General features: G+C 36.3%; 1 protein-coding gene across 1 annotated transcript; it reads right to left on the bottom strand.

The window, feature by feature from the left end:
• Positions 1-3659: 3659 nt before the first annotated feature.
• LOC127540355 (putative olfactory receptor 5AK3) lies at positions 3660-4589 on the bottom strand. Its single transcript, XM_051965002.1, has one exon. It carries the CDS (start codon positions 4587-4589, stop codon positions 3660-3662), a length of 930 nt encoding a protein of 309 aa, XP_051820962.1.
• Between the last annotated feature and the right edge of the window lie 9270 nt (positions 4590-13859).

Below are 13859 nucleotides of genomic sequence, written 5' to 3'. Positions count from 1 at the left end.
TTCTGCCTCAGACACTTACTAGCTGTGTGAAACTAGGCAAACATTTAATTTCTGCTTGGTCTCAGTTATCTCATCTGTAAAACGGGGAGAATGATGCCCCCTACCTCCCAGGGTTGTTGTGCAGGTCAAATGAGATAATATATATGAAGTGCTTTATAAGTTATAAAGTGCTATAGGAATCCTTGATTTTTCCTCCCCAGAAATGAAGGGGATGGGTTAGCTGACCTCTAAGGTTACTGAGGTTCTAAATCTTAAGAGTTCAGAAAGAACTTTGAGGCTGATTTCTACTTTCTGAAGGTCAGTCACATACCTATTCACCCCACTGCTCATTCCCTTTTCATTGTAGCTTTGCTAAAGATGAGAGGTTTCAGTCCAGCCCTTTTGCCTCTGACCCTGGTCCTCCAAGCTCTGTTTCTTCCCTAAAATGCTTTCCCAAGCATACAGAATTTATTAGGAATAATCGGAGATTAGCTTCAGGAAAAGTAATCTCATTCCAAGTTTTTCTGCTTCCATCAGTTCTAAACTCACTGAAGTTGGAAGGTGACATCTCTTCAAGTACTCCAAATGCAGGCACATATAAGCCAGCCACGTAGCATGGGGACCTACTCTCCTGGGCATTTCTGCCAAGAGGATAAGGAAATATCTTCAGAAAAAGTTATCATTAGCTACTTTCTTTCTGACTTCTCAGGAGTGCTGTTGTTTTCCAATGACTTGGGAGTTTTGCAGTAATGATTACAAATTATACTTCTTAGATACAATAAAGTTTGCAAAACCTGTGACTGTACCACTGAGAGTAAGGTACTATTATTGTCATTTTTTACTTTACAGATAGCTAATCTTCTATTTTGAAGTCTCAGATGATTTTCTTTTTTTCTTTTTTCTTCTTTTACGTTTTATTTTATTTTATTTTAAAAATATTTTATTTTATTTTATAATAACTTTATATTGACAGAATCCATGCCAGGGTAATTTTTTTTTACAACATTATCCCTTGCACTCGCTTCTGTTCCGATTTTTCCCCTCCCTCCCTCCACCCCCTCCCCTAGATGGCAAGCAATCCTATATATGTTAAATATGTTGCAGTATATCAGATGATTTTCTTATGCTCACACAAGTAGTAAACAATCACTAACCCCATCAACAGGCATTTAATAAACATTTTCTTTGTGTCAGACACTGTAAAAGAAGATTTCCATATCCTTCACTTGACTGTAAGTCCAATGAGGGATAGTTGAGAGAACTTATGAACTTGGAGTCAGGATAGATAAGTTGGAAAATTTCAGACACTTGCTACCTGTGGGCAAGACATGTAACTTAAGTCTCAGTTTATTTTTTCTACAAAAATGAGGCTAATAATGATATCTATCTTGTGGATTTTTATGAGGATCAAATGAAATAACATAGTTTACAAATCTTAAAAGTGCCACATACTCAATGTTATTATCTTTCTCTCTTTATAAGTGTATATAAATATATACACACATATAAATATATACATATATACACATATATGTATATATATGCGTGTGTATAGAATGGGGGAAATATCTCTATTCACAATTTTGGAATATCTTTAATGGTGTGCAATTAGGCTTATGTTATTTAAGTTGGGCAAAAGGATTCTATCAATTAACTAATCAAAAAATAATTGTTAAGCTTTTGAGCTAGACCAAGCACTTTTCTAGGCATCTGGAATACAAATATATAGGTGAAATAGCTTCTGCTCTCAAAGAGTTTGCATTCTATATGAAAAATATGTGTGCATTCAAATATATGTATTAGACATGAAATATTTCTATGAGAACAGTAATGTGAGTTGTGGAGTAGATAGAAAACTCAGGAAAGACTTTTTTGGAGAGGGTAGGTTTTGAATGATATTTAAAGTATAGAATTCTTCAAGGTGGAGATATAGAGGGAGAGACTATTCAAGACATGAGGGATAACCCACATGAATTTGCAGAAATGGAAGATGAGATGCTGTATATGATGTATGGAACAACCAGAAAATCACTGCAGATGGTGGGATGGAGAGAATAATGCATTAGTAAGTCTAGATTTCCTGGTGAGGAGTTATGTGAAACAAAAGTAGGAATGATCTAGGTTGGGATGAGCTTTAAATGCCAAATCATATTAATATTTGATTCTTTAAGTAATATGAAATCCTCTGAACTTAACTGAGTAGTTGGGAGACATTGGTGACTTTGCACTTGAAGAAAATCATGACGTTATAGCTTGAGAAAAGATGCTTCCTTGACTACTCTTGAGGAAAGAAAGTATCTTTTAGCTTACACTTTTCAGCTTAGCCTCTTTCTTTCAAATGTTATACATATAAAATTACAAATAATAAATAATGAGTAAATCCATTTATTATATGCAATATAAAAACAGAATTTAAAGAAGTTACATAAATACAAAGATATCACAAGAATAAGTGAGCTCTCCAGTTGAATCACATTAGAAACATTTTCATGCAAGGAGAGATGGATGGTCACATGTGATGAAGTGCAAAAAGGAAAATATGGCTGAATCACAGAGTTTTTAAAGAAACAAATGTATAATATGGTAGGAAAGATAGATTGCCGTAGGTTGTGAAGGATTTTAAATTTCTAACTGAAAGGTTTCAACTTTATCATAGAAGTGGTAGGTAACCCCTGGGGCCTCATGGGGATTCATTTTTTTTTTAATGCTTTGGCCAAGCTTCTGCTTCTACAATATTACCTTGGGGACATAAACACATGCACACACACTTTCACATATATATTTTCCTTTGAAGGGCTACCAAATTATAATTATTAGAAATTCTAACAGTGACTTGACATCATGGGGATTTTTCTAATTTCCTTTTGCCTTGGATCTTAGTATCAATTCCTGCCAGTAACTAGATGTGTGACTCTGGGAGGTCAGATGACATCTTTAGTGCTAAATTTACTTCTTGTAAAATGAGAAGATTCCACTTGAAAATCACTAAGACCCCTGCTGGACTTAATTTTCTATGAGTCTATAGCTCTTTCACATTCAATTTTCTCACATGTAAAATAGGGAAAACAATATTGAATTATTTATCTCATAGAGTTTCTTTGAAGATCTAATTAGATCCAAAGTAGTATATGACTTTTGAATCAGGAAGATCTGAATTCAAATCATACATCTTACTCATTCTATTGCGTGACTATAGAGTGACCATGGGCAAGATGCTCAACTTCTCAGCTTCTCCCAAGTCATTCTCTAATACTCTAAGTCACAATTGAGTTTTGGGTTGCTAGTCTACACAACTGGAAATCAATGGAGGTATTTTCAAACATCGAATTCCCTACATTAAGGAAATTACAGGTCCTGACTACTCTTTTCCACTTTCTCTGAAAGTATTTAACAAAAAGTATAAGCTATCACCACCAGGGTTATCAGCACCATCTTTCATAATATCATTATAATCATGGTAAAGATGTTGAGTTCTTGTTGATAACTTTGAAAAGCTATTAAAAGGATGACTTTGGTAGTTCTACATATGTTTGTTATATCCCCCATATTTAAAATCTTGTTTACATATTGAAGCAATGAAATAGGTGCTCTCTGAATTGATCTAGTATCAAGAAATTTAAGAAAGGAAATGAGATGCTCTTTGTTGGGATGCTTCTTTGAATGGGGATAAAAGGTCTGACTCATGAACAACTTTTCATGAGCATTTTCACTGCCTCTTTCACCTCCTTGTTTCTCAGACTATAGATCAGGGGGTTCAGCATGGGTATCACAATACCATAAAACACAGAGGCCACTTTATCATTCTCTTGTGACTCACTGGAAGAAGGCTGTAAATACATATAAGAGAGCGTCCCATAGAAAATGGTGACAGCGGTCATGTGGGAGGCACAAGTAGAGAAGGCTTTGTGTCTTCCTGCAGCAGAGGGCATCCTCAAGATGGCAGCCAGGATATAAATGTAGGAGAGAAACACAACTAGCAATGTGCTTACCAGGTTAAAACCCACAAAAATAATTAATAACATGACATTGACATTAATATTAGAACAGGAGAGGGCCAGGATTGGGGGCACATCACAAAAGAAGTGATTGATGATGTTGGAATTACAAAAGGACAGTGAAAAGAGAAAGCCTGTGTGTGTGGTTGCATTCAGGGAGCCCATGACATAAGATCCAGTGGCCAACTGAATGCAGGCTCTCTGGGACATGACTATTGGATAACGGAGTGGGTTACAGATGGCCACATAACGATCTACAGCCATGGCAGCCAGAAGGTAACATTCAACTGTGGCAAATACACCATAAACATATAATTGTGTCACACATCCTGAGTATGAGATGGATTTATCTGATACCAGGAAGTTGACTAACATCTTGGGAGTGATAGCGGATGTGTAACAGAGGTCAACAAAAGCCAAGTTTTGGAGGAAAAAATACATGGGAGTGTGAAGGCGAGCATCACACTTGATGAGCAGGATCATACCAACATTGCCCACTAGAGATGTCATGTAGATGAGCAGAAACACCAGGAAGAGGATGTACTGCAGTTCTTGTCGAACTGCAAATCCCAGTAGAATGAACTCGGTCACTCTGGTGCCATTTCCTTGGGCCATAGCTTTCATATCATCTGCAAATGAAAGACGGAGAATGACCAAAAGATTTTAGTGATCTAAAATTAGGAATGAAATAGAATTTAGTTTAGTGTAGGGACATTTAAATATTTATTGAAATATTTTATTTTCACATCATTTTCATTTCTGAATTTATTGCACCCCATTACTCAACCTAAGAAACTCTCTCATGTAGCAAAGACTGAAAAAGAAAAAGGAGGAAGGAGTTCAGCAAAACCCACCAACATAGCAACTATGTGTAAGGATGCTCTGACATTTTCCCCATACTCTGAGGTTAGTAGTCTAAAGTTATCACATATGAAGCACTTTAGAAGTCATGGATTTTCTTGTGGCTTTTCACCTGGTTCCTAAAGACAATTTTCACAAGGAATGAAGGCATCTTTGTTCTCAGCAATAATAGCATGGGAGGAATAAGTATTTAGAATCCCTGGTGCTGTGCTGAAGAAAATCCTCTTGCTGGGCTTTATCAATCATAATATAAATAGGTAACATTTATCTAGCACTCAAAGTTGGCAAAACACCTTACATTTATTTATTTTTAAATAAATTGCCTAGGACATTGAAATGACTATTACCCTTGTTTTACCGAAAATTAAGCAGATGAGAGTGTTTTGCCCAGGACTTTACTGCAGATGTATGAGACAACATTTGTACTCGACTGCTCGACTCCAGATTCAGCATTTTATTTGCCATCTAGATCTAGATGCCTCCTTCTTGTTTGATATTTTAAAATATCTCAATGAACTCTAAAACAAACATGAGTATTAATGGTGCTGATCATCCTGCAGATGCCCTAGTAACTTTTTTTTTCTCTGCTGAGATTGGAAAAGATGCTGTGTTGGGCTATTTAGATTTAAGGAATCACTGGTTCTTAGAGTTGGCAAATGAGCTCAAATGTCAGAGCTAGAAGGGTGCTCAGAACAGGAAGTGTTAGTTCTGAGTGAAGAAATCCTGGAACCTTGAAACTAGTGAGGAGCTTCAGACCACCGGAGTCAAAAGGCGTATTAGAGTTCATCTAGCCAAGTCCTTTTGGTTAACAAATGAGAAAACAGAAACCATGGGGAGCTTCTATGGTTTGTCTGTGGTCATGCTAATCCATCCCTCACCTCTGGACCATTGGCAGAACTAGAACTAGAGTCTAGGGCTCCTTATATCCTGTCCAATGCCATTTGCTATTTCCCCCTTTTCTTTTGGAGAATGTCTCCTTGTCTTTTCTCAAAGTGGAGACACAATGGCCAATCATCTCCCTATGTTACTGGTAATTTCTTTTATGACTTGAGCTAGTCCACATCTTCTCCTGTAGTCTGGTGCTCTGCTGCTCATCATGATTTATTCTATTGCTGCTAGCCCTACTGGTGATCCCCAACTTGCTCTAGCCATTCTGTGGCTCATAACTCCTGAGCCATAGCGATCCATGAGTCTCAGCCTCCCTCAGAAACAGGGCTTATTTGAATATGTCATGACACCTCCTTTCCTCTCTCTACTTTTGTCCGATCTATGCTTCTTTTCCATGCTCATTTTCTTCCTAGTGGCTGCACATACCTGCCTGCCCTCATTACATAAATTATATACATATACACATACCCAAGTAACATTTCTGAAGTGTCTACCCATAAAAATAATCGGGTTGACATGACTTAACTGATTTCCCACTGCCACCTCATCCTTATATTCTCACCTTTAGACCATCTCTCTCCCGGCCACTATATTCTTGGCTAGAATATCACCCTGCTACAACTAGTTTTTCCTTCATTGATGTCCCCTACCTCAATTCTTCCCCTCCCTCTAGCTTAAAGAGCAGAGGGATTAGTTAGTGACTTTGTCAAAGGGAAAGTTTGAATTCATTTTGGTTCTTCCCCTTACCAAATCTGTGCTTTCTCCAAACTTACCTCTTTCTTTTGGTAGCATCTCAATGCCCTCCATCACCTAGGTTCAAATCCTGAGTCATATGATTCTTCTCATTCTTTCATCAAGCACATCTAATAAGTTGTCAGTTCCTATTAAGAATTCCTATAAAACAACTCTTGCCTCCTTCTTGTCTTTTTTTTAGTCATATAGCCATCATGAGAGTTTAGGCCCTCATTACCCTGGCTTTAGGTTATCATATTGCTTCCTAATGATTCTCCCTCTTTCCATTATCTTTCTTATTTAACCATCCTTCACAAAGTTTCTAAAAATAAGATTCCTGTCCTTCTCCAGAATATCCAATAGCTCCCTATTGCTGCTTATAATATATATAACATTGTGACTCTCTCATTGGATTTTTAAGGACCTGGCTCTAACATCCTATTGAGACTCATTTCTCATCATGCCGTTTCACACACTCTATATAATCAGCCAAACTGGATTGCCAAGACTCTTTTGAATTAAACCTCCTTTTTCTGTCCTCTATGAACATGAGCAAGTTGGTTCTTTCTTAATCCCCTACTTATCCTTTCTTTCAGCATCCTTATTGTTTAGTCAAGATATGGCTCAGGCACTCCAATCCTCTAATAATCCTCGAAAATCCTTATTTGAAAGCATATTTATCCTCAGTTCTTATTGTTTGCTCTCTTGCTTTATTTCTCTGCCTCTGTCTCCCTCTCTTCCTCTCTCCTTCCCTTGCTATGTCTCTTTTGCTTCTCATCACTCATTACTTAGTCATATTATTCTCTGCTAATGACATATCCTGCTCCTTCCCCATTAGAATAGAAGACAAATATCTTGAGCACCAGGACAATGTGCTTCCTATCTTTGTATCTCAAGCCTTGAGCACCAGTTCTTGCATAAATTAATACACAGGAGACTCCATTAAGAGCAGGAAGGAACTTTACAAATAATCAGGAAATAGTCTTTTCATATGGCTCAAAAACAAATATAGGAACATGAATTGGATTGATAAACTTCTTGTGTATCATTTTCCTGCAGACATGTAGGTGGAAGAGTGAAATGAATATTCGATTTAATGTTAGGAAAATCTGAGTTCAAATTCTACTTCAGACACTTACTAGTTGTGTGAACCCGGGCATGTCATTTAACCTCTGCTTGTCTCAGTTTCCTTGTCTGTAAAATGGGGAGAGTGATGGTCCCTATCTCTCAGGGTTGTTATGAAAATCAAATGAGATAATATATGTGAAGTGCTTCACAGACCTTAAAGTGCTTCAGGAAACCTGGATCTTTCCTTCCCATCTGATCTCTAAGATCATTGAAGTTCTATATCTTATGATTTCTGAGGGTGATTTCTCCCTTTTCCTGAAGGTCAGTCAGTACCTCTGGAAAGTCAAATATCCTACCTACTCACCCCACTGCTCACTCCCTTTTCATTGTGGCTTTCCTAGAGATGAGAGGTTCCAGTCCAGCCTCAGAACCAGCCTTTCTGTCTTTCTGACCCTGCTCTTCCAAGCTCTGCTTCTTCCCTAAAACACTTTCACAGACACACAAAGTTCATTAGGAACAATGGGAGATTGGATTAAGGGAAAGTAATTTCACTCCATGGTCTCTCAGCTGTAGGCTCAATAGAGTCCTAAGGTAACATCTCTTCAAGTGCTTCAAATGTGGGCACAAATGAGCCAGCTACATAGCATGGGGACCTACTCTCCTGGGCATTTCTGAGCCCAGAGGATGGGCAAAGAGCATGAGAAAAAATGATTATTAACTACTTTCCTTCTGACTTCCCAGGAGTGCTGTTGTTTTCCAGTTTCTTGGGAATCTTGCAGTAATGATTATACACATTACATTTCTCAGGTACTTTAAAGTTTGCAAAGCCAATGGGTTTGTACCTTTGAGAGCCAAGTCCTGTTGTTCACTTTAAAGACAAATAAAAAAAATAAAACAACAACAACAACAACAACAAACCAAAACAAAGAAACAAAAAAAAAGACAAATAACCTATAGTTCTGAGGTCCCAGATGATTTTCTTATGTTAATGTTACTAGTAAATAATCAATCACTCCATCAACAGGGATTCAGTAAAGCATATTCTATAGCCAGGCCCTGTGCAAGAAAGAGTAAAATCTCAAACACTATTCACTCAATTTTAAGTCTAATGAGGCACAATTAAGAGTTTTGAACTTGGAGTTAAGATAGACAAGTTAGAATGCTACCATAATCAAATGGTAGCTATGGGTAAGTTATTTAACCTCAGCCTTAGTTTCCTTGTCTGTAAAATGAAGATAACAAGAGCATCCATGTCATGGAGTTTTTGTGAAGATCAAATGATAATATGTCACATTCTTTGCAAATATTAATCTTCAACTGCTACATAAGGGCTTAATATTATTATAGATATTAGGTATTATTATTTCCAAAAGAATGACACACTTATCTATAAATAGAATGGAGAAAATATGCACTGTTTATCACTTTGGAATATCTTGAATGGTATACCATTAGGCTTGTGTGTTATATAAGTTGGCTAAAGAGTAACCCATCAATTAACCAATCAAAATATTTATTAAACCTTTCAGAAGTATGTACCACTCACTGTTTTAGACTCTTGGGATATAAGTGTGTAGGGGAAAGAGATTCTGCCCTTGAAGAGTTTGCATCTTGTATGTTAGTCATTCAAGTATATATGTAAGCTATATGAGATATTTTAGGGAGGTTACTAATCACAGCGATGGGGAAAGAGAGTAACTATGAAAAACTTTATTCCAATGTTGGAATCTAGTCTTGCATGGCTAGGAAGCTTGACTACGTCTACCAGCAGACCTGACTAAGAACCTTGGTTACACTGACCAGAAATATAGTTAGACTTGAAGATTGAGGTAAGGCGTTTTCTCACAATTATACATCTCAAGCAACTCATATATCTCATCTGAGAACTGACCTTGTACTGGTCTACTAGTTATTTTTTCCTATGTTCCTTTGATTGGATGCAGCAATTGTGGGGAGTGGGAAATCTCTTTCTGATTTCGGTGAATTGCATCTGTTCACTCTGCCCCTCCCAAACCATAAAGTTTCTAATCGCTCCTCCAACTAGAAATCAGATGACTTAATTTTGTATCCTGCTTAATTGTTTTCCTTTAATTAATTGATTTTATTTGATTAGTGGTTTTAAAGTTAAAAAAAAATCCTTCCCTTGTATTCAGAGTCTTCTATCAAAGCTAAGAAAGACAACTGGTCCTGATTTGTTATGCGATTGTACTTAATTAATCAATATGATTGGAAATGCAAAACTTCGTTTCCTCAGTAATTTCATCTTTCACTCATTACAGTTTTTGGTTAAGCCAGAAAGCTCAAGTTAGGACACAGCCCCCATGATTATCTGACTTTCTTTCTGTAACTCTAGCTCTAAGTCAGATAATCCAAAAAACAAACAAACAAACAAAAAAGGAAAACTTTTTCCTGGTTTGTACAACTGCAAAAACATCTTAGTAAGTTTGGAGCTTGTAGAAATTGGAGATTGACATTAAACAGTTGGAAGATTAATTATTTTAAGATTGCATGGGAGAATTCTTGGGACTTTGGATAATTTCAGCAGTTTGTCCCCTTTTTTTTGTCCTATCAGATAAGGTTAAACAGAACCTTCATATATCGAAAATATCTTAGTGAGTTTTGAAGCATTGTTTTGTAGAATCTGCAAAAGTTTTAGGGATTTATAATACTTAGGTCATTTCATCACCCTTCCCCCCCAAAGACCGAACTATTGTTTTAGTGAAATGAAATTACACTAATGTATTGTTTTAATAGTAATGAAAAAAGTTGGGTAGTTTGAATGAAATCCCAGAGTAAAGGGGAAAATATTGAGGACCTTGCCTAAGTGTGAAACCCAGAAAGCCTGTAAAGTGTTAAGGGGGACTGTAAGGGGAAGGTCAGTACTCCCAAGCCTTTACAGCTGTGAATCATAACACACTTGAGATTGACACAGATGTTGCTTGTTAATTGGGAATGAAATAAATCAGAGGTAGGGAAGAGGAAGGAGTCAGAGAATGAAATGGCTTCTCAGTCTCCTTGTATCATTATCATTCTCTCAAATGACACTATCTATTCTGCTGCTCAGAGTTTGATCTCCAGCAGCCACTAGCAAGTGGCTCCCATAACAGAAAAAAAAATGGTATGTGGTTTGCATTTTACAATTTATCTGGAACTTTATAGCTGCCTCGTACTAATCTTTCTGGACTATGAAAAGAGAAAAGCTTGTGGAAATCACAAAGCAATTTAAGTGTGAGTTAAATTTAATTAAAGAGTGGAAAGTATGATTTAAGCTGAAAAAGGACTCATGAGCAATGACCACTTTGCCCTTCCAATTGCAGCTTAGAGATTTTCCTCCTGGGTCACATAAAGAAAGTGAAACTATTTCCCCATTTTAAAGTAACTATCTGATAATTTAAAAAGAGGTAGGAGCTCATTGTTACAAGTTAGATCCTCATGAATTTTGTATAAGATTTTTATATCGGGTATAGAGTTTAGTTAAAAAGAAAAAAGCAAGTGGTATATAAAAGAGAAATTTTTTGAATTTTTAGTTTGGAGAATCAGATATAACAGTAATGAATTGTCTTAAATTGGGTTGCTGGCAGATTTTAGCAGTTACCTAGGAATCTATGTAATTTGGATTTAGAACTAGAGAATTGGAATATTTTTCAGAGATGCCCTGAGAATGAGGCCTATTTCATGATTTTCAAGAGAAGATGAATTTCAAAGACCAGATGAATTTATGGGAGGTTTCAGATTCAAGACAAAATGAATGATTAAGTGGACCTTGAGAGTGGCTTACTACACTAAAAAGAGAGTTGATATTAGTTGATATTGGTGATCTTGTTGTATTGATTTGGAATTTTATTTTATGGTATTCAAGTTTATATTTAAATTTTCTTGGTTACCTTGGAGGCATGCAAATCTCCTTAAAAATCATCCATTGTGAATCCTCAAAGTCATCTGATCTAGTTTTAGTAACCTAATTTAGGCTGATTATGATTTCTGATTATGAATTATTATGATTATAAATATTTGAAAAGCTTGCAGATTTGGCTTATAGATAAGTAACAGATCCATAGGAGGAATGGGCTGCCCACTCTCCCATAAATCAGAAGATGGATTTGTGGGCATTAGAATAGCAAGTGCTAGTGGGAATAGAGTAAACCCTACCAACTCTACCTTGCGACTCAATTCTGGAGCTAGTTTAGTTCTCTTTCTATTCAATTATGAGTCTAGTCCAATTTCTGACTGAAAAAGACTGCATGAATTGTGAAAAAATGTTATTCCATTGTTCAAACCTAGCTTTGCATGCTTGGAAAGCTCCACTTGCTATTAGAAAGCTTTAACTAAGGATCTAAGTGATGTTGACCAGAAAATATAGTCAAACATGAAGACTGATACAAAGTTTTCTTACAATTCATACATCTCAAGCAACCCACTTCTTATCTAAAACCTCTCACTGTCCTAGTAAATTGATATTAGTTGATATTGATGATCTTGTATTGATTTGGAATTTTATTTTATGGTATTCAAGTTTATGTTTAAATTTTCTTAGTTACCTTGGAAGCATGTAAATCTCCTTCTTAAAATTCATCCATTGTGAATCCTCAAAGTAGTCTGGTCTAGTTTTAGTAACCTGATTTAGGCTGATTATGATAGATCCTTTGATAGATCACAGGCACTTGGAGGGTGGGTTGGGACTTCACTTTTCCTGATTTCATGGAATTGCACTTGTTTGCTCTCATCTTGCCAACTCAAAAGTTGGCAATGTTTTCTCAAATCAGAAATCAGATTACCGAATATATTGATTTATTGTATTTAATTATTTGATTAATTAATAATGTATAAAAATTGCTCTTCCCTTGTATTCAGGGCCCAGTGCCAAAGCTGAGGAAGGCAGAGTGATTTGTTCTCCAATGGGCATATAGTGCTTAATAAATTGATATGCTTAGAAATGAAAACCTTTGTTTCCTCAGTCATTTCATCTTTCATCCACCATCTAACCCAGGAAAAATTTTTTGAAGAATGTAGTTCTCAATCAGAAGGAAGTATCCCAGGTAGCTTATAAGCATAGACATGAATGATGGAATGCTGTGTGTGATATTAGGAATAACAAGAAAGTTACTTTGGTTAGACCTGAATACTGAGGGAAGGAGAATGATATGTTAATAAGTCTAGAAAAGCAGATTGAAGCCAGGTTATATAGAGTTTGCAAGGGCGTCATGTAGTTTTTATATTGTCATAGAAGCAATAAGGAGTTGCTGGAGCTGATTGAGTAGGAGAATAAGGTGATCAGACATGTATTTAAGGGATATTACTTTGGCAGTTGTGAGAAGGATACATTGGAGTAAGGATAAGCTTAAAGTGAGTCCATTGTAGTATTCCAAATGAGAAGTGATCAAGACTAGAATTAAGGTAGTGGCTATGTGAGTATTGAGGAAGGGACTGATGTGAAAAATGTTCTAGATGGAGAAATCACAACAATTGACGTCTCGTCATATAAATGAGATGGTGGAGAATTAGGAATTGGGAATTACAGTGTGGTTATGAAACTTAGAGACACTTGACAGAAGAAATAGGGAGAGATGGGTTTGCATCAAAATGTGAGTTCTATTTTGGACATGTTAAGTTTAAGAGGCATATTAGATATTCAAAATGTCCAATCAATAAATCAATAATTCTCTAATCATTTAGAAGCTTACTAATGTTGATTAATTTCTTAATTAATTAATGAAATTAATAAAACTAATTAATGTTAATTAGATTAGTAAGAGATGTACAGAAAAAGGGAAAACTTAAAGTTAAGGGGACATAATGCTGGTATCAATAAGTACATATAAGATCTATACAGAGTAGATGGAAGGTAACCTTAAAAGAGAACATTAGCATCTGGGAAGCCTGGGAAAAATCACCTGCAGAAGAGTTCTTGGCTGAAGAGAGACAGGGAAACTAAAATGTAGAGATGTGGAGAGAGAGCTTTTCAGACTAGAGGGGGCAGCCAGTGCAAAGGACTGGAAATAGGAAGTCAAAGAAGTTAGGTCTGTATGGCTGGACTATAGAATGCATGATGAGTAATATGGAAAAAAAAAAAGGTAGGAATGGTCTGACTTGGGATAAACTTTTAAAACCAAAAAAGTTAATTTATATTTAATTCTACAGGTAACAGGAATCCACTGGACTTTACTGAATAAAGGAGAGACGTGGTCAAGTTGTTTGTTGGGGGACCCGAAGTTGAGAATAAAAAATGCTTCCCTGACTGCATATGAGGGAGCTCTTACCTTTTCAGCTTAGCCTCGTCACACCAAATGCTGGTTACACAAAAGAACATTACAAATAGTGAATGAAGAGTAAATCTTT

The sequence above is a fragment of the Antechinus flavipes genome, chromosome 6 (assembly GCF_016432865.1).
Source record: "Antechinus flavipes isolate AdamAnt ecotype Samford, QLD, Australia chromosome 6, AdamAnt_v2, whole genome shotgun sequence".
Taxonomy (NCBI): Eukaryota; Metazoa; Chordata; class Mammalia; order Dasyuromorphia; family Dasyuridae; genus Antechinus; species Antechinus flavipes.
The sequence above is the reverse complement of the archived record's forward strand: the minus strand, read 5'-3'. Positions and strand labels throughout refer to the sequence as shown.

What these genes read in the sequence shown, in the direction of transcription:
- LOC127540355 (XM_051965002.1), bottom strand. Translation starts at nt 4,589, where the DNA reads ATGGCCCAAGGAAATGGCACCAGAGTGACCGAGTTCATTCTACTGGGA.